At 50.7% G+C, this 23,777-nt stretch overlaps 7 protein-coding genes across 7 annotated transcripts; 4 read left to right on the top strand and 3 right to left on the bottom strand.

The window, feature by feature from the left end:
- Positions 1-1,153: 1,153 nt before the first annotated feature.
- CGGC5_v014435 (uncharacterized protein) lies at positions 1,154-2,913 on the top strand (the record flags this gene model as incomplete). The annotated part of the gene is made up of 3 exons (XM_032029255.1): positions 1,154-1,856; positions 1,933-2,693; positions 2,776-2,913. The coding sequence occupies 3 exons, from the start codon at positions 1,154-1,156 to the stop codon at positions 2,911-2,913; spliced, it is 1,602 nt and encodes a 533-aa protein (XP_031891095.1).
- Positions 2,914-3,099: 186 nt separating this feature from the next.
- CGGC5_v014434 (putative transcriptional regulatory protein) lies at positions 3,100-5,916 on the bottom strand (the record flags this gene model as incomplete). The annotated part of the gene is made up of 8 exons (XM_032029254.1): positions 3,100-3,676; positions 3,733-3,974; positions 4,041-4,487; positions 4,575-4,873; positions 4,961-5,421; positions 5,473-5,594; positions 5,663-5,686; positions 5,827-5,916. 8 exons carry the CDS (start codon positions 5,914-5,916, stop codon positions 3,100-3,102), a joined length of 2,262 nt encoding a protein of 753 aa, XP_031891096.1.
- Positions 5,917-6,515: 599 nt separating this feature from the next.
- Positions 6,516-7,287, top strand: BAT1 (Amino-acid permease BAT1; the record flags this gene model as incomplete). Its single annotated transcript, XM_032029253.1, has 2 exons — positions 6,516-6,885; positions 6,965-7,287. 2 exons carry the CDS (start codon positions 6,516-6,518, stop codon positions 7,285-7,287), a joined length of 693 nt encoding a protein of 230 aa, XP_031891093.1.
- A 1,615-nt stretch (positions 7,288-8,902) lies between these two features.
- pelF (putative pectin lyase F) lies at positions 8,903-10,229 on the bottom strand (the record flags this gene model as incomplete). Its single annotated transcript, XM_032029250.1, has 4 exons — positions 8,903-9,461; positions 9,522-9,637; positions 9,685-10,021; positions 10,090-10,229. 4 exons carry the CDS (start codon positions 10,227-10,229, stop codon positions 8,903-8,905), a joined length of 1,152 nt encoding a protein of 383 aa, XP_031890894.1.
- A 2,788-nt stretch (positions 10,230-13,017) lies between these two features.
- P450-1-3 (Cytochrome P450 monooygenase 1) lies at positions 13,018-14,834 on the top strand (the record flags this gene model as incomplete). The annotated part of the gene is made up of 6 exons (XM_066153094.1): positions 13,018-13,236; positions 13,288-13,404; positions 13,479-13,550; positions 13,614-13,701; positions 13,759-14,361; positions 14,413-14,834. 6 exons carry the CDS (start codon positions 13,018-13,020, stop codon positions 14,832-14,834), a joined length of 1,521 nt encoding a protein of 506 aa, XP_066007395.1.
- Positions 14,835-16,071: 1,237 nt separating this feature from the next.
- pmd1-2 (Leptomycin B resistance protein pmd1) lies at positions 16,072-20,122 on the top strand (the record flags this gene model as incomplete). Its single annotated transcript, XM_032029248.1, has 8 exons — positions 16,072-16,223; positions 16,273-16,929; positions 16,979-18,159; positions 18,220-18,395; positions 18,456-18,985; positions 19,039-19,154; positions 19,204-19,391; positions 19,448-20,122. 8 exons carry the CDS (start codon positions 16,072-16,074, stop codon positions 20,120-20,122), a joined length of 3,675 nt encoding a protein of 1,224 aa, XP_031890900.1.
- A 147-nt stretch (positions 20,123-20,269) lies between these two features.
- Positions 20,270-21,879, bottom strand: gnl-2 (Gluconolactonase; the record flags this gene model as incomplete). The annotated part of the gene is made up of 8 exons (XM_032029247.2): positions 20,270-20,478; positions 20,538-20,617; positions 20,678-20,774; positions 20,833-21,042; positions 21,108-21,215; positions 21,269-21,462; positions 21,516-21,670; positions 21,721-21,879. The coding sequence occupies 8 exons, from the start codon at positions 21,877-21,879 to the stop codon at positions 20,270-20,272; spliced, it is 1,212 nt and encodes a 403-aa protein (XP_031890899.2).
- Between the last annotated feature and the right edge of the window lie 1,898 nt (positions 21,880-23,777).

Here is a 23,777-nt window from a genome sequence, read left to right as displayed (position 1 = left end):
TTCAGTGGCACGAAGGTACTGTATGATTTAATCTATCTTTAGCTATTCTGACTACGCTCCACCATGGATTACTGCGATTTGACAGGGGCATACCAGTCGACGAACCCAGGTCGAATCCCCAAAGAGTCGTGCCATTCTCTTGGCCTTTCCCTTGGCGGCCAAGCCGTCAAGTCAGTCCAGATATTCCTTGGAGAGCGAGATAACCCCCTTGTTAAAAGAAATTCGCTTCTCCGTCATTGACTTAGGTAGGACCACAACGACATTGTTAACATGGCAGCTGATGAGGATCGTGGCGGCTGAAACACCATTCTTATCGGCAACCCGCTGGATTTCGGAATCAGACATAATTTTCGCGCCTGTCAATTCAAAGTGCATTAGCTATGACCAGTGTACTTTCACTTTCGATGGGTTTGGGCGCGCTAAGCGTTAGGAAATAGCACGCGGTGGCCGACCGAGGAGGAGCTCCTTGAGCACTTCGGCAACCTCCCGTGCAAAGACAAGGCTTTGCATCTCTCCCATATGCGCAGGTCACAGCTCGGGCTGCCGCATGGGTGGATGCCGAGTCGCCGCGGCAGACCGCGTTCGGCAGCGGGGATCCGCACGTGACGGAGTGAGTTGCCGACACGCTGGCGACGGCGACGGCGACGGCGACGGAGGTAGCGGCCGAAGCGGCGGCGCTTATCACGCCTGAGCCAGGCCCCGCTGCTGTGAACAAACTGATGTAAGGTGATGTAGAAAGCTATACTATGTATGAATTCCATTTGTTCCAATGAGCTCCCTTGTCATTGGGCAATCAAGAAGATTGGGGTTGTGGTCAGTCTTGTTTTCCTGCAGAGCCCCAGACTTAGTCAACGTGCTTACTGCCAGTGGTGTGCATCATGCATGCAAGAGGGATGCAAGCCAATACATACTAACTTCTTCCATATAAAGCCCCTATGACCCCCCAAGTGTCCTCTCATGTTCACCTTCTGCCATTCTCCGAGCATAAAGTGATCACCGGCCGGCTGGAGATAGCCAATATAAATGTTTGTTTACGTTTTACCCCTGTCCGCCACTTTTCTCTCGTGCTCCAAAGTGTTAACAGTTGGATTTTGAAACCCGATTGTACAAGTTACAGGCCTCCTGAAATTCTGACCACCTCTCAACTCTCCCCATGGAGAGCGTATCGTTCCATCGCGACGTAGCCCAAGGCCTCACGCAGTTTTACACCAAGTTAGCCACAACGCCTTATCTATCGCCCGACGATATCCAACACCCCCCGCCCGAGGGATGGACCGACTCTGAGCTAGACGTGGATGGCCTACGAACTATCCTAGGCCGGTCTGATACTGCCGTGGACCTCCTACGCCACCTTCCCTACTTGCGGCCCGTCGATGCAGGCCCTCATACGGGGCAATGGCCCATCTTCCCCAAGACTAAAGCCATGCGATACTTGCGAGACCGCAGCTCGCTGCTGGAGGAACACTTGGAGGGTTTGTTTGAACTAGTTCACCTTCCTCCAGACATGATCAGCTTCACGTACCCTGCTGGCGAATACACGCTTTACGGTCCGCAATGGTGGCTTATGGACTGTAAGAGTGGCCGGATTGTCAGGTACGCGGGACCACCACGCGGCGAGGCGTTGGGGAAGGAGTTCGAGACCGAGTGGAAAAAGGCACCATCTTACAGCCCGGGTGACTTTTTCGCAGAGATAAACGCGATGCTCGGCAAGGACTACTACCCCATCCCCGGCCTGGTCGACGGCATCGAGTCTGACTTCTCCACCCCTGATCGCGGAGAGCTTGCGTCCTCCATATACCAGACCTACATGCTGGCAGGCTGGCAGCACGGCCGCGGACCTGGACCCGCCTTTGATCGTGAGAAATGCCGGGAAGACTTGGAAGCCTTTTTTGAAGGATCGACAGGAACACGAGTCGAGGAAGCGAACGGCAGAGGCCTCCCGGCACGAATCTCGACCGCCGCCACGAGAGAGAAGAGATCCTGCGACGTATCCCACTGGCTATGACAGAGACGTCATCGTTGCCGGCCTGACGAAGTACTTCGAAACGTTGACACAGATGGCCTTCTTTCCTGCATCGCTCATACAGTATCCGCCAGGCGGGCGCTGGGGTGATGATACCTTCCTGCCGGCCGATAGCACGCGCCTCCTGGGCTTCAACGAGCGCGTCATTGACCTGTTACAACACCTGCCGTATCTTGACGTCGATGAAACCCACGAAGATAACCGCTGGCCCGTTATAGGTCGCAGCGAACCGCAGCGTTACCTTGGGGACAACCCCGAGTTGAACGAGAACCTCACCGCGGACAAGGCCACACCCGGGCAGCTGTGCGCCCACGGTCTCTTCCCTTTCGCCGAGAAGATGCCCGACGGTCTGGTACCCATCGCGGGCGGCGGGGGCGAGGGCAGCGACAGTGGCGAGTGGTGGATCATCGATACTGACGCTGGCAACGTCATTGTCTACGATGTTGGAAACAAGCAGGTCCAGGATGCCCCGAACGATCAGCCGTGGCTGTGGACGCCGCCGAGACCTGCCGGGCCGTTCTTTGAAGCGCTTGTTGACAGCCTGCATTCCCTTGACTTGGTGCCTTTGCCTCGCCCTGATACAGAGGACGCAGAGTATTATCCCGAAGTTTGGGGTGCCATTCGAGAAGGGAAGGAAGAGGAGGATGAAGTAGCAGACTCCGGGATTGAGGTATGTGTCTTCCTTGTTAGTTTCAGTATCTTGTATGCGATCTGGTAGCATGTCAGACTGACCGCACTGCGAATGATTATAGGATGCTCGCGACATCTATCGAGATCATGGGTGGCCAAATCTGGCTAGGTTCCGACGACAAGAGTGCTATGATGCCTTGGTCGACTCCCGAACGAAGTTGGCGGAGGAGGATGAAGAAGAGGATTATGGGCCTGCTTGATGGGTTGGCGGCATATAATCTCGGAGGCTATGCCACACTGTCATGAACTCAGTACGGCTTAGAGATCGAAATTGAAGGCGAGAAAGCGACCGAGCATGCTAACATTATGGAGAATATCTAGGAGGAAGCAAAAATGTGATCTAGATTAGGCAAATGAAACACATCCTTGTGCGGCATGCCTGGCACTTAGCCATCACGACGAGCATCCTCCATCATGTCCATAACGTGGCGGCTTTGAAGGAACCACTCCTCCAATTGAGCAGCCTGCATCCTTGCTTCAGTGATCTGATGAGCAGTACTAGATTGAGCCAAATTCGTGTCATCGATAGCAGCCCCAGTCGGCTGAGACTGTGATGTGGAAGAGCTGTTGCGTAGATCAGTGAAGCCAGTGCTATCAAGAGCCATTGTGGTGGACGGGGCCGAATGCGACATGAACTGGTCCAGCGACGTCAGCGCCGAGATATTGTGCCATTGTACTGGATCCGCCACAGGTGCTGTTTGGTGATATGCCATTTCGAAGGTAATGTTGTCGGGCACCGCCCCTGAGGTAGAATGAGACTTTGCTTCAAAATACTTGAACGCCGCGTTGTACAACGGTTTGAAGGTCTTGAGGAGATGATTCGTGCTGGAGGTATCCCGATCCTGGCCTGCCTGCAGAGAACTGACCAATGAGCCTAAGAGTTCGAGGTCTGCCGTGTTCAGTGTCCAAATTACGTTGCAAATAATGACAAAGAATGGAACAAAAGTAGATGAAAGAAGCGTCCTGTGCGGAGATGTTAGCGTTTTCCACATTGGAAATCTAGGACTGATGGAAGCAACCAATTGATACACATGTCAAATAAGTGGGTGTCGCGGGAGTCGATCAGAGACATGCTTCTTGTATGTTCCTCAAGAGCTTCTCTAGCTGTGCTGATGCATTCTTCGCAGAAAGGTTCGTTGTTCTGGCATATGCTGCGGTATATCAAGCACATCAGAGAGAGGTGTGAGATCTTGTCGCATTGGATGAGGATGTCGTCGATTGTGTTGCCAAGGACTCGTCTTCTTTCTTGAAGGAATTCGCTCTACAAAATCAAGTCAGCAATCCGCAAGATACAAGCAAACCACAAAGACTATTGGGCACTATGTACCTCGTAAGGATCTGTATCGTTGATGATCTCTTTCATGTCAGCTATGAGACCCCGAGCTCGAGAGTTCCTCGTGTTGGAGCCTTGATGCAGTGCTTCTGGGCTGTAGATCTCATCGTACACCCTGCCCTCGATTTGCGAAATTCGTAGCCATTTTGGAGAAAGAACGCCTAGCGAGCCTCCTATCTGGTATCCCATCTTGATGGCCCTCAGTGGGACCGTGATGTCGTGATCGCGGAGTGTCGAAGATCGGCCGAGTTGCAAAGAGAGATTCTTCTCCAAGATGAACATTGCCCAGAACAGTTTGGACTTTTGGCGAGTTTCAGAGTCAAAGCTATGGTCCTGTTGAGAAGCTATGCGGTGCAAGCCCATGGCTTGACTCATTCGAGATGCGGTACTGATGTAGGTCCATGCCATAGTGGGTTTACACTGGCCCATACAATATTCGGTCTGGATTGTCCCCGCTGTCAGAACAATCTTGCGCAATACGCTATGTATGGTAGATCTCTATAGTCGGAAAAGATGGGCCGTACTTACAGCCATTGTAAGGGCTAGAATGTAGTCTACCGATGTGGGAAGATGGAAAGACAGTTTTGAGAGGACAGAATCCGCTTGACTCTGACATGCAGAGCCGTAAGACAGATACGTCCGTTGAACAGAGGTATCAGTCGAGAATTGACCGCTTTGAGTGAACAACCAGTAAAGACCAATATGTGCGATTATCAACTCTGCCATCGATGGGGCTCTATCGGTTGAGTAGACGCCGAGCAGCTGTTCAGTGACCTGGCCTACGGATTCAAACTGCATCATCCAGAAGTACCTCATCATTGGAGTTTCTGTTGCAGGTGATGTTAATGAAGGACAGCCTGATTGGCACCGCAACATCTAGTGGATACCTCCAGCAAAACAATTACGTCACTAACCTTTTAGCATACGTAAACAGTTCAACGTGAGCTGCACGGGCGGCAGTGATTCCTGCGGATAGTCTTCGCTGCCGGGCGGTGTTGCATGACAGGTGCCTGCGACATTACTATCAAGGGTACTTACTGTCCTGATGGTGTTTCGAATATCCTTCATCATGGACGCCATTTCGTCATAGTGGGATATGGGCAGGTCTGTAGTGACAGCATTCTCCAAAACTCGAGTCGTGAAGTCCGCGTGGGCAGCTAGGGAGGAGTCACCCTCGTACTCCACCTGGTCGCCAGGATTTTGGGGGTCCCGTTGACTTCCTTGATAAACTGTCCCTGAGTCTGCTGAAACCTGATGACTTCCGCTCGAACCCACGAGATCGGGTGTTGACCTAACCGGTTTGGGCCGGCTGCTGTCCTCCAACATGATGCACAGCTTCTGGAGCTTTTCAGCAATGTCATCTACCTTTTCCTCACTTGCAAGGGCTTAGCCAAGACCGGTTGATAAAATAACATGCATGACCTACAGATGACCCATCAAAACACCACTGCGTTCTCGCTTCGGTCTTGCTTTGTATCCCATCATGTACGTGCATTGTACATCTAGGCGGCGGCATCGTGAACACGGCTTCTGACGATCACAGCCAACCTGATAAAAGGCCGTCAATATCAAAACAGTCGACTTCTGTATCTGGTTTCAATCCTGTGTGAAAGTACCTTTCGCAGACGGCAATTGTCACACTGTCAGAATAAGGTATGTCAGTCGATTCTGACCCATTCACAGCACAAATTCAGCACGCCACGCGGGAACAACAACCCGTCTTTTTTGCTTCAGAAGGATCCAAACGGGGTCGAAGGCAAATGCACAAAACTCCACTCACAGAAAGATTGTGGCGGTCGCTGCCCCCACGCTCGACATGCTCTGTGACTGAATTTGGACCAGAGTCTGTGGTCTCTTGCGAAGTCTCCATCATTAGACTGATGATAGGCCTAATCAGTGCCAAATCAAGGTCGCGGTTACCAAAGATGGCAAAGTTCGGATTGTATCGGGGTAAAAGATGGCAACCACATCCGACGAGGCAAGGGGTGAGGAACTTGAAAGACAATCGAACGGATCGGAGACGGAGGCAAGCTTCCTTATACATGCAGGAAAGTGGGGCCAAGTGCGGAGTTTCGGGGGGCCGAGCTCTCCGCACAGCTTTGCCATGCCGTTCCGGGCTCGGCCCGCCCGCCCACCGATGATTGGATATCCATCATCCAAGATTGTATTGCATGCTTTTGGCAGAAACTCAGGGGCAAGGAATGGTAGTGGATTCAGCAAATTTCCTTCCTGGGCTTGCCCTGAGGAGAAGGTACGGCGGCCTAATACTACGTCACCGAAAGGGGAGCATTGAAGGCAATCCCCCAAGGGCCCCGCGTACATGGTTCACCAGCAAAGCTTCTGAGAAAAACCACATCCTCTTTGAAAACTTTCCACACGGAAACCGCACCTCCAGAAGTCAAATTGAGTTTATGTTTGGCTACTCCCTTCACTATCTTTGCCACACATTCGGCCGCAAACCTCCTCAAAATGTCGCAGATCATACCGCAGGATCCGGGCGCTCTCGACTCTTCTGCTGTTACCGCCAAGTCACGCTACCGCGAGGACTTATGCGACAATCGTGTCAGTGGAGATGCTTCTGGCGAGACGCTGGCCGATGATCTCCTTGGCCACCTTGGTTACGACCCTCAGCTCAAGCGAAACCGGTCTACGGCTCACGTCGCTTTCATGGCCTTTGTGCTAGCAGCGAACCCTTACGGCCTCGCAACCACCTTGAACTATCCTCTCATAGGGGGCGGTCCAGTGAACATTATCTGGGGATGGCTCCTGGTTGCGCTGATTGTTATATGCGTTGCCGCCTCTCTTGGCGAGATCACCAGTGTGTATCCAACTGCGGGAGGTACGAACTTCAACTTTCATCTTGTCAATGGTGTTTGCCAACAATATTCGTTCCTTCAAGTACCTGACGTGACATGTAGGTGTCTATTACCAAGCAGCAATGTTAACGCCGCCCAAGTATCGGGCGCTCGCAAGCTGGATCTGTGGCTGGCTGTTTGTGGTGGGAAACATGTCCATCACTCTTTCTGTGAATTTCGCAACTGCACAATTCTTTGGTGCCTGCATCAATGTTTTTGAGTCCGAACCTGGCAAGGGAATATTTCCTGGTGAGACATACCAAGTCTTCCTCATCTTCGTCGCTATAACGTTGTTGTGCAACGCCGTCTCGTCTCTCGGAAATCGCTGGCTACCATGGATTGACGTGAGTCTGCCTCCTACTTATACCATTAAGGATGCTCGCTGAGGTGCAGGCAGACGGCTGCTATATTCTGGACATTCGCCGGAGTTTTCGCTATCAATATTGCTGTCCTAGCTGTTGCAAAGAATGGCCGACATCCAGCTGCATACGTTTTCACCCATTTCGAGACACAATCTGGGTGGCCTCATGCATGGTCCTTCTGCATTGGCCTCATGCATGCTGTCTATGCTACATCGTCAACCGGCATGATTATATCGCAAGTTCTCTCAATACACTTAGTCTCAGAACGCTAACTAACTTGCCTCTCTGTGCAGCATGTGTGAGGAGGTTCGGCGACCCTCAGTCCAAGTACCGCGAGCCATGGTGGCAACAGCCTGTATCAACACAGTCGCTGGCCTTCTATTTCTGATCCCTCTTGTGTTCGTGCTCCCTGACATTCAACAACTACTCGCCGTATCCGCTGGCCAACCTGTTCCGACGATAATAAAATCCGCCGTCGGTTCGCCAGGCGGCGCTTTCGCTCTACTCATGCCACTGGTAATACTGGGAATCATCTGTGGCATCGGCTGCTCCACAGCATCCTCGCGATGTACTTGGGCATTTGCAAGAGACGGTGCCATACCGGGCTCTCGGTGGTGGAAACAGATTCACCCTACACTCGAGGTTCCGCTAAATGCGATGATGGCCTGTATGGCTGTAGAGATTCTGCTAGGCTTCATATACTTCGGGTCCCCAGTCGCGTTCAGCGCATTTTCTGGCGTGGGTGTTATTTGCCTGACGTGCTCGTACGCAACACCGATCGCGATCAGCCTTGCGACAAGGCGTAAGAGCTTGAAGACGGCGGCGTTCAACCTTGGGAGGATGGGCTACTTCTGCAACATTGTGAGCATAGGTATGCGCCCCTGTCCCTCGTGCAATGTCTCGCACTAATTATGGTGTTTGAGGTTGGTCTCTGTTGGCGGTACCCTTATTCTGCATGCCATCACCCCTTCCTGTCACGGCAGCGTCTGTCAATTATGCATCTGTTGTCTTCGTTGCCTGTGCCATCTTCTCTGCGGGATGGTATGTAGTTCGGGGTCGTGACCACTACTCTGGGCCTCCGACCACAAGTTAAGACTTTGATACCGAGCTTCGATTATCATTCTATTGAAACTTTAGAGCTCCTTGAATCTGTGACTTTGGCACAGTCGCGAAGTAAGTTAGTAGTGTACCAATGCCAGGCGCGGGTTCAGTGTCAGCTAATCAACGGCGTAGTGGGTCAATAGAAGCGTTGCATTAGAGCCGCTCGATTAGCCATGGCAAGGAAATTCCCACATGAAAGCTACCACAGCTTGGAGAGCTCTCTGAAGACTCTGGCACATGGCTTTTTCTCAGAAGCTACCACAGCCGCGGGAGCCTAGAATCACTAGCTACTGCGACACCTATACGAATATTGAAATTCGATTTTCATGCATCCTACTCTTAGGGTTGTTCATTCAGCCTATGTGTCCTTGACTGACGAGGACAAGTTTGAACCCAAAGTGGTGCTGCTTATGTACAATATCCAGTATCTTATACATGAAAATTATGAGTGTGAAAGAATAAGAGGAAAGAAACGAAATGAGGTTTTCCAGGCCACCTGCAGCAACCAAATGGTCAAGAAGGAGACGATGCTCGAGCTTCAGATCTTTCCCACACCGGCATTGCCGGTAACAGTGCTCTTCACATTGCTGGCCTGGATAGGAGTGACGAGGTAGGCTTTGGCGCTTGCCATGGCGGAAAGACCAGATGTGTCTTTCATGCTGGCAAACTTGCCACTGCTGGACAAGGAATTCGCAACGCAGGTGCGGCCAAGGCTGCTGGAGCAGAGGGCCAGAGAAGCCGAATCGGGAGCGTTGAAGATGGTGCTGACCTTCTCGGCCTCGGCTGTCATCGGCAGGGTAACTGACTCGAACACATTGCCCTCGATCAAGGCGGAAGTGCCGGCATAAGCGTCAAAGGCGTGTCCCAGCATGTTCGAGAACAGGTTGTTGCTCGCCTGGACCGTGGTTGTAGCACCGCTCTGGCCAAGCTTAGGGGCTCGGCCGGACAAAGCATGCCAGTAGTTACGGTCAAGAGTGACTTTGTCGCCGGTTGCGATGAACATCGCAGTCCAGTAGTGGTTCCCGTTGCAGGTGGCTGACGTTGTGGTGGTGCCATCGAATTCCGTGTTGGAGATGGTCAAGCGGCTGGCTGCGAAACTTGATAAAGCAGTTAGTTATTTGTGTTTCTCTGAGTGTACTGTAGCGTGGTGAACGTACTGGGTAACAACAAACATGCGGCCAACCTTGCTGAACTTGCAATGGTCTACCCAGACGCCGTCATTGCCTTCGAGCTGGAGGGCATCTCCGCCCCAGACATCGCGGGGGTTGATGTTCTATGTCTATCAGCAAGAAACCAGGTAATGAAGATCCGACGACTTACCGTGATGTGCACATTCTGAATGATCACGTTCTTGGAGGTAGCGGGAAGCCTCAGACCCTTGCCTTGAATCACACCCTTGCTCCCAACCCCGATGATACTCTTGTTACTGCCGACAACCAAAGAAGTCGCTCCAGCCTTATCGTAAGAGATCGAGGCTGAGACCATGCCGGTTCCGGTGCAACTGTTGCTGCCAATGTAATCCTGACCGCCGTTGGCCAAGGTGCATGTTGTGCTGGTGCATCCCGTTTCGGTCGCAGTACCCTCCGAGCCGACGAAGTCGAAGGTTTTGTCGATGAGAATGACACGGGCAGTACTGTCGGACAGCCAAGTGGCAAGCCTATAATCGCGAGTCCACCGATCAGTTTTCCGTTCTTTCAGACAACCTAGCCATTTGAGCAAGCTTACTCTGTAATGTCCTTAGGAGCCGCAGCAGTGGCAGAGCCTCCACCAGTGACGCCCTTAGCAAAACCATACGCGGTTCCCTTCACTTGCGCAGCAACGAGAACAGGGGCAAACCCGAACAACATAGAAGTAAAGAGATGCATTGTAAACGAGAGAATGAGCTGAAGGGCTTAAAGATCGGATGGAGTCAAGCAGAAAGGTATGGCTCTCAAGACAATGAGTAACATTGTGATCGTGTAGGCTGTGTCTCTTAAATATACCTTACATATCCTTGGTAGGAGGAAGGGAGCCAAGTGCCACGGCGCTGCTCAAGAATCAACCGTGAAGGTAAAGTAATGCTACACCATCGGCCGAAATTTGATCAAGACAAAACAATATCGTGTCATTCAACTCCTTTAGGATACGTCAACCGATGTTTCAATGTAGTGTATGTGGGAGACTGAGCAGCGGCATCTTCCGTTGTTAGTTCCACAACTGGACTTCCACATCGTTAACAGAAACATCAAAGCTATCTTTCCCCGCTTCTCATCCTTCGCTTACCATATTAATACACTACTTGGACTGCATTGAGACAGAAGCGGCAGAGACGGCTGGGAGGAACTATCCGTGCGGAGTGAAAGTTATGTTACAGTCTCTCCCTCCACCAACCACATTTCTCAGAAGAGGGAGGAGTTATCCGGGGGGGGAAAAGGGCGATTCGTATGGTCCCACTCTTCCGCCAATCACATCCCTCAAACTGCCCTCCGCCAATGCCACCTCCCCCAATACAGATGGTCATTTCTCCGAACTTCTGACGTCTGATCTGAACTTTTAACTGAGTCTAACCACCCTAAGGACACATCCTAGTTGCCAGAAAGTACACTCGTTCGTTTCATTTATATCTGTGGCTTTCCCTCGAATCTTGCGCCCAGTTCATCCTTCGATCGGCATGCAAGCGGTACGGGTGCATGCCATACGTGGTGTGAGTCGCCACGCCGCCACGGCGATCAGGCGACAGCGTAAATAAAAAGATACTGGACCAGTTGGGCGACGATCCGCGGTGCACTCTTCTCGCTAGCCAGAGCACCCCTTCGCTACAGTGAATCGTGGCTTCAGTCTGGCTCGTGGATTTTCCCTCGCAGAGAGCTAGTACCAAATGTCATTCGTTATTGGTGTACTCAATAGCGAGCGTTCTGAATGCTAAGAATGGAAAGCATGAATGACCTTGTCGATCTAGAAGTCTCGCACTAGGCATACAAGTGTCCTCAAATATGACGCTGATAGGAAGGGCAGTTCATCAGTGGAGTGGTCCGCCAACACCCTTTTGATCTACTTGCCTGCGCCACTGATGTTGGCGAAAAAGGTGCTTCCTTCGGAGATCACAGGTGGACACGACGAACATGTCAGGGTAGGACACAGCATGCATGCGTGCACAATGATGATGCAGCTTCAACTGCGATGAAAGGAGGCAGGCCGCATCGAAATATTTTGGGCAGGATTGGTCGTTTGAGTTTGCTTTTGAGGTGCCCCGGCCCTCGTCACTTCTTCTTAGTAATAATAACAGCAAAACTCCCTAAAACTAGAATAAGAAAGGTCTGTTAATATAAGCCAAATACTAATGTTTGTAGCCTGTGGCATGGTTTCTGCGGGCTGGTCTGTAGTCTGTGTTTATGATCATTATGTCGGTAGTCAGACCACAAGCTAAGACTGTGATACTAAGGTGCAGTCATTATTTCAATAGGATTTTAGAGCTAGGATATTTTGTGTCATTGAATCAACAATGAAATTAGCATACGATAATACGTCGGAACGATCACTTGGGGAATAGCAATCATGACAGAGATAACACTTTTCTAGGATATGAAGATGTCCCTGGAGGAACAACAAATACCCGAGCTTGTCATACCTATCCCGAATGCGACTCAACGGTTTTCATGTATATCTTTATGTTCATACCCGCTTTCGCCTTCACAAACGGAATAGCTGGAGAGGGGCCGACTCGTCCCACCTCAAAGCAAGCAAACTTGTCAAGTTCAATCAATCAATCAATCAATCAATCAATAATGGAGCTGTCGGCAGGCAGTCAAGTCAAGTTTGAGCCTCAAAATTGTTTGATTCCCTTGACTCTTTCGAGGTGGAGGGGGGGGGGAGCTTGGAGCGGCCTTGAGGGGGATCATGGAAAATCCGGAAAGCTGTTGATCCATGCCGATTTCCCCGGCCCCGAAACCCCGGCCCCGGGGCTTCCCTGCTCTACACTCTAGAGCCCTCTCTTCTAGGGGCCCCCTTATGTATAGGTAGGGATATTTGCCAAACACTTGCAATTGATTGGCAATCAATCAAGTATGGCATCGCGATATGACAATCAAGTCAAGCTTGGGCCTCAAACTTCATTGATTGCCTTGGGGTGGGCCTTCGGGATGAGGAAAGTCTGAATTCAAGACGCTTAACCCAGCACTGATTTATCAGAAATCTCTTCTGGCAAAGCCAGAATTACTTGAGAGCAACTTCCATCTCTGCCATCTCCACCAGGTACATCTCGGTAAATGCGAGCTAGTCTGATCTCAGTTTCCTGACTCACCGCCTCGGTCGTCTTGGTCGGAGTTTCGGAGGGGGAAGAGTTTCTCAAGACGGTGGCCTGCGGCACGACGTCAGTCCCGCTCCACCCTTTCAACTCGGCGAAATGCATCTGGATCACCACAGCAGACGGATCGTTCCCTGTCAGGGGTGTCAACCTAATCGAAGTCTCCAACCTTCGGCACCCGAAGCTTCGTCTCGCCGCCAAGAAATGTTACTGGTGAGCGAGGAAATAGTCGACAAAGAGGGATGAGTTATAAAGCATGCCATTCTTCGTAAAACAACAATGGCCTTTTGCTATGATTCAATTTTCTGAAAACGTCTACTACCAATATTGCAAATTAGCTAGTCTTGGCTGTTGACATACGCTCACTCAACATGGCGTCACTACTTTTCGGCGAGGGTAAAGATTTCGGTTTACCGTATCTTTTGCTTGCAACGGCGCCTTTCATCATATACTTTTTCATGTGCAGAGAGAGTCTTCATGAGGGCTTTCCGGTGGCTGGACTTCCTCCAGATGGGCATTGCGACCTCCAAAAGGCTCGTGAGAGATGGCTTGTGGACGGTCCAAACATCCTTCGCGAGGGGCTCAAGAAGGTAAACGACCTTCTTAGCCGACTTCATGCTTCCATACTGATATGTCAACAGTTCTCCGGTTGTTTCCAGGTGATCACAACTTCAGGGCCAAAACTCATCCTACCTGGCAAATTTGCGGATGAGATCCGAAACGATACCAGAATGGATTTTAGGAGGGCCATTCACAAGGTACGTCAACGTATGATTCTTCTTACCTTGTCCTACATCATGTGCGGCTATTAAAACATCCGACGTTGCGATAGGAATTCTTTGGTAGTTATCCCGGATTTGAGATGTTCGCTGAAGGCCCTCAAGATCAGATTCTTGTGGAGATGGTAAGAGGGAGATTGACTCAATCTCTGAGTAAGACAACGCTCCATAACTTGTGAATGGCTCAGAACTTACACGAGAACGCAGATTTCATCACAGCAGATCTGGCCGAGGAGACCGCGCAGGCGACGGAGGACCTTCTTGGCGCCCCCAAGGGTATCCATTAACCCCGAGGACTCCCACCTTTGCAACAGCCTTGCTGACGTTCGATAGACTGGACAGAGTGTCAGTTCAAGTCAGTGCTCTTACAACTCGTCGCCCGCGTTTCGTCACGTGTATTTGTAGGCCCCGAGTTGTGCGCAAACCAAGAATGGTTGGACGTTTCAGTCAACTATACTGTTCACTCCATGATTGCCGCCGAGGCTTTGTCAAAGTGGCCGTCGTTTCTCCGACCTTTCGTTCACTGGTTTCTGCCCGAAGTCCGAACCCTGAAGGCAGAGGCTTCTCGTGCGCGACAGATCATCAAGCCAGTCTTTGCCAAGCGGAGGGAAGCGAATCGTATTGCTCGCGACGCGGGTGAGAAAACCACAAAGGTTGCCGACACCATTGGATGGCTGGACGAGGTTGCCAAGGGCAGAGCTTATGATTATGGTCTCGCACAGCTTGGACTTTCATTTGCCGCCATTCACACAACTTCGGAGCTGTTGAGTGGTATCATCTCTGATCTCTGCGACCATCCCCAGTGGTTCGAACCTTTGCGAGAGGAGATGTGTTCGCGGATCAAAACACACGGCTGGTCTAAGAAGGCTCTGCAAGACATGAAGTTCACAGACAGCATGATGAAAGAGTCTCAGCGTCATCATCTGGGAGACATTGGTGAGTCCAGAGCCTCCGGGATGTAGCTCTCCCCTTTGCTAACATATTCAGCGGCAATGCACCGTGTGGCATCAACAACGGTTGAACTTTCCGACGGAACTCGTATTCCCCAAGGTGCCTACACAATGGTTGCACTTGACAAGATGGAAGACCCCGCTATGTTTGAGGATGCTTCAGGCTACCATCCGCGGCGGTTCCTAGATATGCGTCAAAAACCAGGTCAGGAGAACAAATGGCAATTCGTGACGACCGGACCCGAACACTTGGCCTTTGGTCATGGTCTGCACTCCTGCCCTGGGCGATTCTTCGCGTCCAACGAGATCAAGGTCATCCTGGTTTATCTCCTCACCAAGTACGAATGGAAATGGGCCACGGATGGGCGTAAAGAAGATTCATTCAGTGGCCTCTTTGCTTCGGCGGACCCCACTGCCACAGCTTTGATCAGAGCCAGAGATTGTGAAATCTCTCTTTGAGGCCTTCTCGCATGGACCATTGCCCAGGAGAATCTCTCATAAATGGGTTGATAACCTGACCCCAGAATCCCTGGAATAACGGCGGGAAATAAAGCTATTGGCATACTACGTATCGTTGCTAGAAATACTCTTTGGTAGATAGTATCAATCAGAAAAGCCTGAGGCAAATTCTCTCCAGGTGTCAATAGTTGCCAAGTACTACTCTTTAGGTTGATCAATAACATCAAGGGCATGGAAGTAGCAATGCAAAGTTGAAAGGGAAAAGGGATACCCGCTTTTAGTAACAAGGTAAATAACTTATTCCATGGCACTTGGATGTGTAAACGTATGTAGAAAAGCTGAAAGAGTGCACAAATTGTGCGGCAGAAGTGCGGCAGAAAATCCCAATTAGTGGTACTTTATTTAGCCCATTAAAACAGATGGGTTCCTTACCAATATCCTCGCGACTGCCATCCATGCATTGCAATAAAAGGAATCTATGGTTCATTCATGACGCTCTTGACGACAAGTAAGCTGAAAGTCTGTCTAAATGATGAGCAAATCTCTCGAGCGGAACCTCAAGCGCGAGACCCCGGCTATGTCATCGTCGTAACTCGGGCTCCGTGGGTTCCATGAGCGAGGCGATCTGATGTCCGCGGAAACGTGATCTTGGAAAACGGGGTTTCGCAACATGAACTCCCTCCGAAACGCCGCTTTCTCCTTTTCGCAGTATTGGACCTGCGGGACTCATTCCAAGACAAAGTAATTAACATCGGCCTTTTGACAGCTTTGAATGATTGTTGTTGACGGGGACGCAATTTAGTGGTAGCGTCGAAATTATCGGAGGCGGTATGTCCCACGTCCGCGAGCGCGGACGTTCATCTTGTTGACTCTCAGTGAACAAGTCCAGCTTGCCGAGCTAAAAACTCTCATGCCACTTAAAGGCTCGTAATACTGCCCAGATGGAATGATCTTACTTTGTTTCATCTCATCTTTCTCCCATACTGTCAAACTCCTTACTCACTTCTCTCTATTTGAATTTTAATCAGCTGGAAGCTTCAATGGGCACTTCCCGGGAGAAATTATCAGCCAAAACTGGCGACCAGCAGGGAGCTACCACCCGAGGTGATCCTGGAGTTCTGCCGAGCTACTTCGTAACCAAATACCTCCTTTTGAATGTCTTGGTGTTAGAATTTGTAGCTGACGCGGATTCCTACGACAGAGAATATTTCGATATGGCGACACCACCGATATCTCCATGCAGCTCGTTGCAGCAACCTGCGCACTTGCATCTGGCGTCGGCATGGCCATGGTGAACCTCGTGTTCGGTCAATTTATCACTGTGATCACCGATTTCACCACAGGCGCATCTTCGCCAGGAGAATTTCGCAGCGAATCAGCGCGACTTGCGTACGCCTACTTATCACTAAATCCAAGAGGCAGAAACTAACAAAGTTAGGCTCTATTTCTTCCTAATTGGCATCGGCCGATTTGTGGTTTCCTACGGTTACAGCACCCTGTTTACCCTCGCCGCATACCGGATCACTCGCAACATTCGCCATGCATACCTAAAAGCAGGACTCACTCAAGAGATAGCTTACTTTGACTCGGGCATTGGCGGCTCGGTCGCGGTGCAAGCTACCTCTCATGGTAGACTGGCTCAAGCTGGAATCTCAGAGAAGCTTGGCCTCGTCATTCAGGGTCTCTCTGCCTTCATTTCAGCATTTGTTCTGGCCTTCGTCACTAACTGGAAGCTAACCCTCATCACCGGCTGCATTGCACCAGCTACAATCTTTGTGATGAGCGTGGCATCCTATCTAGAAGCCGCGATTGAGATTCAGATCCTCGGTTGGAACGCGCAGGCTGGATTGTTTGCGGAGAGCATTCTTGCTAGCGCTCGTACTGTCCAGGCATTTGCGCTTCGATCCAGGCTGATCACGGACTTCAACACATACCTCGAAAAGTCAGCCAAGCTTGGGAGAAAGAAGAATCCTATATTGGGATGCCTATTTTCGGCGGAATATTTCATTCTCTTTTCTGGCATCGGACTTTGCTTTTGGCAAGCTATTGGCATGCTGGCGAGAGGCGAGACTAAAGCACCCGGAGATGTCTTCATGTGAGCTCAACACCAATCACATCCAAGAATAGCTGCTGACCTCTTTCAGTGTCCTGATGTCCGTCATCGTCGCAGCTTCGAGCCTGACCGCCATTACTCCCTACCTCATCGACTTCACCCGAGCAGCTACTGCAGCGGTAGACCTTTTCAGACTCATCGATCGGAAGTCGATAATAGATCCGTTGGACCAATCTGGTGATCAACCCCAAAACGTCATCGGCAACATCGATTTTGAGAATGTCTCTTTCAGTTACCCCATGCGTCCGGACACAAAAGTCCTCGACAACTATTCCCTTCACATCCCAGCTGGAAAGACGACAGCCTTGGTTGGTGCCAGTGGCTCTGGTAAAAGTACAATTGTTGGTTTGCTGGAACGATGGTATAATCCTGCATCAGGAACAATCACCTTGGACGGAAGGCCAATCGAACAGCTCAACCTCCAGTGGCTGCGGAAGCAGATCCGACTTGTGCAGCAGGAACCGATCCTTTTCAGTGGTACCGTATACGACAACATTGTGAACGGACTCGTTGGGACACCATGGGAGAACGAGCCTCGTGAAGCCAAGCTGGCTCGCGTTCAACAAGCGGCAGAAATTGCCTTCGCACACGACTTCATCAAGACTCTCCCAAATGGATACGACACAGTCATCGGCGAGCGTGGAGGGCTTTTGTCTGGCGGTCAAAAGCAACGTGTCGCTATTGCTCGCAGCATTATTTCCCAGCCCCGGATTCTTCTTCTCGATGAAGCTACTAGCGCGCTTGATCCCCATGCAGAACAGGTGGTGCAGCAAGCTCTTGACAACGTCTCAAGAGGGCGAACGACCATCACGATCGCACACAAGCTGGCTACCATTCGAGATGCTGACAATATCGTTGTCATGAAACAGGGTCAGATCATCGAACAGGGCACCCACGACGCACTACTAGCAATGAACGGCGCGTATTCTCGACTCGTCATGGCCCAGGACTTAGCAATCACCGAGGAATCTTCTGACAGCACTTCCAATTCTGACACCATTGCCGAGGACGAAGACAAGTCCGTCCGCCTCAGTCATGCTTTGACAAGATACTCCACCGCAACGCGACTCCGGGCGGAGCAACGGATCGACAAGGACAACTTCGACAACTGGAAACGTGTTGGATTTTGTGCCACGGTCTGGCGGCTTTTGAAATGTACTCCCGAACTCCGGTGGTACTACGCAGCTTTGACTGCAGCATGTTTCATTGCGGGTATGTAGCCAAGCCCATTTGCCCTCAAGAGGTTTATTGTTGCTGACTTGGCATTCACAGCGGCGGCGTACCCCGGACAGGCCATCCTGATGTCAAGGTTCATCGAGGTTTTCAAGTTCACTGGGTCACAGATGCAGAAGAAGGGCAACTTCTTCGCCCTCATGTTCTTTGTTGTCGGTATTGGGGCCTTTGTGGTATACTTTGTCATTGGATGGTGCTCGAATACCATAGCTACAGTCTGTTCAACCTCTCCTCTCATGTCATACTTGTCTTCATCTAAGCTGACGCCTACCCAGACCTTCAACCAGAAAATGCGAAGGGAGCTTGTGGATAACATGCTCAAACAAGATCTTCAGTTCTTCGATCGACCGGAGAACACAACTGGGGCTCTGACGAGTAGGACGGACTCATACCCTCAAGCTGTGTTTGAACTCATGGGATTCAATATCTCTTTGATTCTCGTGTCGATTGTGAGCGTTCTCGCCTGCAGCATTCTGGCGTTGGCATACGGATGGAGATTAGGCGTCGTCATTGTCTTCGCTGGCCTACCCCCAATGCTCTTTGCCGGTTATGTTCGCATCAGGATGGAGTCTGCTATGGATGCAAAGATATCCAAGAGGTTTTCTTCCAGTGCCTCCATCGCATCCGAGGCAATTACTGCCATTCGCACTGTCTCTTCCCTGTCCATCGAGAAGTCTGTTCTCGAAAGATACACGAGGGAGCTAGATCACGCCAACAGTTTCGCTCGGAGGCCGATATTGCTCATCATGCTGCCTTTCGCCTTCACACAGAGTGTTGAATATGCTTTCATGGCCCTTGGATTCTGGTATTTCATACTCAAGTCACTCCATTTACTTCGTCGCTTACTTGTTGACTTAGGTATGGCTGCCGTCTGGTATCATTCGGCGACATGAGCACGGTCAATTTCTTCGTCGCCTTCCTGGGCGTCTTCTTTTCTGGACAACAGGCCTCCATTCTCTTTGGCTTTTCTAGCAGTAAGTGTCCATTCTGAGTGGCAAATGCTTGCCGACTAATGTTCCAAAGGCATGACGAAAGCTGTCAACGCAGCTAATTACCTTTTTTGGCTGTCCGAACTGAAGCCATCGATTCGGGAAACTGATGAGAATGCATGCGTTGGGCCCTCGGACTACTCAACAATTGACCTTGAGCGCATTAAGTTCTCTTGTCCTTTGAGGTCTGAAACAAAGGTCCTACAGGGCGTCGATCTGTCGGTGAGTTGTGTCCTGTATGCAGCAACCAGGAAAAATTGAAACTGACGAGATCTCAGATCAAGAAGGGACAATTTGTGGCCTTTGTCGGAGCATCTGGATGCGGAAAGAGCACTATGATTGCCATACTCGAGAGGTTCTATGATCCAGTCAGCGGTCACCTGAGGGTTGATTCTGTTGATGTTGATCGGATGAACCCGTGGCTTTTCCGAAAAGACGTCGCACTCGTACAGCAAGAGCCTGTCCTTTATCCAGGCACCATCAGGCACAATATCTCCATGGGTATTCCGACAGAAGACCCGTCAACCATTTCTAATGGAAGCATCATCGAAGCCTGCCGTATGGCCAATGCATGGGAGTTCATCAGCTCCCTGCCCGAAGGTTTCGATACTCAATGCGGAGCCAATGGCACTCAACTTTCTGGTGGCCAGCGCCAGCGAATCGCTATCGCACGTGCCTTGATCCGTAAGCCTCGTGTACTGCTACTCGATGAAGCAACAAGTGCACTGGATACACAATCAGAGCGCATTGTGCAAGAAGCGTTGAACCAGGCAGCTTCGTCTGGTGAGCGGATTACCATCGCTGTGGCACATCGGCTGTCAACCATCAGACACGCTGATGTGATTTGTGTTTTCCACGGCGGTAGAATCGTTGAAAAAGGTACTCACGAGGAACTTTTGGCAAAGGGTCCCATGTACAAGAAGATGTGTGAGGCCCAGAGCCTTGGAACCTAGAACTTTGGGAACAGATAGAATAATAGGATGCATAGAGCACCCAGCGCACTTAATACACATTTCGCGGAGTTCATTTACCTCAGCTGTCCGGGTATGTTATGCCCAATTTCTCAGATATTATTTCAGTCGATGCCTATCGTCTTCTATTCACGAGATTGGAGCTCCCGAAGCACCAAGAGTTGCGTAAAACAATTTCGTCCGTCCCATGATGACCATCCGGCCATCTCCGGCGAATTGAAAATTGGAGACGCCGGAACCAAAGTAGATCTTCCCAATCAACTTTCCAGATGGATTCCACACGTGAATCCCATCCCCGCAGCCAGCATACACATTACCCTTTGAATCGCAGTGAATTCCTGCACCCAGTCAAAGTCAGAAACAATCGCACATGAGTCACGCTCTGGGATGTGCTTACCGTCAGGGATTCCAGGACTAACGTAGGCGAACGTCTTCCGGTTCTCCCAGGTGCCGTCCTCTTGTACGTTATACCGATAGCTTACAAAAGTCAGCGCCATTTCCTTCCATAGCATCGGATGAGTGTCAATCGTAACTCACATTGTCGAAGGATCTGTCAAATTCTCGCCAAAGAACGCATGAGCCATGCCGGTGTCTGTGACGTAGGCGTATTCGCCGTTGGGTGAAAACGTGATCCCTGCATTGGACCTAAGTCAGCCATAATCAAACAATGGGTGCTTGGGCTTGGGACTTACCATTTGGCAAAGTAAACCCATCAGCCACAACTGACAGTGAACCTGTGGAAGGATCGAGTCGATAAACTTGATTCCTCAGGCCGGGCGCCGGCCGGAAATTCTGAAGATATCCGTAAAGGGTGTCGGTGAAGTAAATGTTTAGATTACGGGGATTGACAGAGACGTCATTGAGTGAGTTGAAAGCTCTGCCAAAGAAGTTGTTGACCAGGACTGCACATAGGACGTTAGGCGCAACCATTCATCAAATGCTGTGATCGACTCTGGATACCACTCACCTGTAGTGTTGTATGGTTCGACAGGATTCATCAGATAGAGCGCTGATGCAAGACGGTCTCCTTGGCCTGAGCCCGCAAAGACCAGGTTACCCTTGTAGTTGGTGCCGCCTTCTTAATCTCAGCACACATACGACATCGGATCTTTCACGTGGGAGACATACCATTCGGGTTGATCACTTGTGGGGTCGATGGCACTGTATGTACTGGCACTGCTGTAGCACCGAAAGTCCCGTTCCTCAGTTCTTCGGCATCCAGAAGGGAGATCTTCTGTATGATAGAAGACTTGTTCAAGCCGGTGCCTGCGTCTGGATCTCCCGCATTTTGGACGAAGAACATTTCGTCAGTTGTTGGATTCCTTCTCTAGTCAGCGCGAGGTCTGGGTCACCCAGATTAGCATAGTGAACATACCAAGTGACTGCCTCGTGGAAGATGGGGTCGGACTCCGAGGTCGCGATGAGGGTGAGCGACGGATCATTGCCAATCACCTCATAGAACTCCGTGCTGTAGATGTGAAATGGTCTCTCCTTGAGCGATGAAGAGTTAACGCCACGCCATAAGAATTCCTGCGATTGTTGTAAGTCGTAGCCTTTTCTCGAGCTATGGTTGCACGAACCGTCGATGCATTGGCCTCATAAGGAGGCAAGACTTCTTCCAGCACATTCTGGCTCAATTGGTCGATGATCTGAGCCTGTTGCGGCAACGTGGGTGCGCCGTCCGGAAGGGCCTGTGCAACGGCTCCTGTGAGAAGAAGGGCGATCACGCCGGCAGCCATGTTGAACGATGCCATCCTGGGATGCGGTACGACCTGCAGAGGTTGAAAGGTTGATCATAGAGATGCGTCATGTTCTTATATGCCGGGTCACTGGTGCCAAGCAAACGCCTTGTCTCAGCCACGAGTAAATGGGTAGGACTCCACTGGCCCAGCGGCCAGACCGGGCATGATATATTGGCCACTCCATTTCTTGGGTCGCGACACACTAGAAAGCCGAAGTAGAAGGTCGGGAAATTGCCTCACGTTGCACAAGGCGACCGGTGGGATCTGATGAGGACACAAGGGTTGGGCACGGGTTATTATGGATCGGACACAGCGATGCTGGAAGCTCGATCTGTCAAAGACCGATGAAGTTCGCCATCAACATCAGACGAATTTATCGTACTCGTGGATTTTGTCCATTATGCATAGGCTTCCCTACCGTGTCCATGCTTGGCTGGCGGGTTACAGTTCTCTAAATCCCCCCTATCCCTAGTGGAGACTGCCAAAATCTCGTAGTAACTGCTTCTTGGCAATATGTGCTAATACCGGGCTGCGGATCCGGTACACCCAGCCATGAATCGTAGCACCAGATCAACGGGCTGTTGCATGATGCCAAGCTTAACGATCTACGCAAAAAGCTCTCATTTGTTTGTCTTAAATCCGAGTCAAACTGCCGCCGACCTAATCTTATCTTCCAGTCGTTCGTCTGGTTGAGATATGTTTCTCCACTAATTGTTTAACCACTACTCCAGCCCTACCTACTTAGGAAATCAGAGGTTCCGCCCCTGAGACAGGCCCTGCGACCCCACGGAGGATGGTGCGGGCCAAGGAAGATTTCCACGAAATCGGGACGTGCGAGCAGGTGAGGCTGTGGGCTTCTGGCTCTTCGGCTCCCCGGCGGCCACCGAATTGTTCTCAATAACGGGGGACTTACTGCCCCAATCTTGATCTTTCCATTTTCTGATTGAAACCAGCCAGCATAGTATCGTTTTGTTAGGTACCTTGTATTGGAGGAAAACTCGGCACTTTTTGCTGAGTACTCCTGCGTATTTCGGAAGAGGTGGTCGACCAGCAGACGGGCTTTCGGAGGTCCGAGCTACCGCCATTGTCCTCGCGCGCTTTGCTTTCGGTTTTTTTTCTTTTCTTTTTTGGACCCCGTTTTCAAATGACCCACGCAACGTAGTTGAAGGAGATCATCGGCATGCGCAACTTGGACGTCGCAAAGAAGAAAAAAGATAGACAAAGAGGATTACCAGCGGCATGTTCTTCAAGCCAGAGTTCTCTGGGTAGGCACGAGCAGTAGAAACAGCACTCGCTCCAGATTGCCAGGCCAAATCAGCAGACAACTTGCAAATATCAGCCTAGGTAGTCAGTCTTTGGCAAAAAAATGTTGGTAGTAGGCGCATGAAAATGTCCGAGGCACATCTTCCCGATGTGGGAGCCACAAATATATGAATCACGTTGGGGAATGGATCACTGCAGTATTCGCACCTGAACCAAAGGAAGGGCCCAGTTCCGGCGTAGATGGGTAATGTGGGCGAGACCATTCGCAATTCTTTGAATCGGGTGATAGGGATGCACATGCCAACAGTTCTCCCAGCTCGTACCGAGGATTCAATCATGCAGTGTGCTAGGTAGTTGCCAGATGTCATGATGAAGTAGAAATCGCCTTCAGGAGTGATGCTACCGTCAATGAGCAAGAGAATGTCTTCACCTTAAAAACGTGAGCCAGCCAGTTTCGCCACTTCCTACCAACCCCCTCGACACAGATCTTGTATATATGATTGCTGTGTACCGAGTTCTTGGAGACTGGTGTCGGCCCTGACAGAACGAAGTCGGCAGTGTTTTCACATGTTTGATACACTTCAAAGCCATTACTAGAATGACGTGCTGAGCGATTTTTAGAAGGCTCTAGG

This window comes from Colletotrichum fructicola (genome assembly GCF_000319635.2).
Source record: "Colletotrichum fructicola Nara gc5 chromosome Unknown KSG_Nara_v1_contig09, whole genome shotgun sequence".
Lineage (NCBI taxonomy): Eukaryota > Fungi > Ascomycota > Sordariomycetes > Glomerellales > Glomerellaceae > Colletotrichum > Colletotrichum fructicola.
Note: the sequence above shows the minus strand (reverse complement) of the source record. Positions and strands in the feature narration are given on the sequence as shown.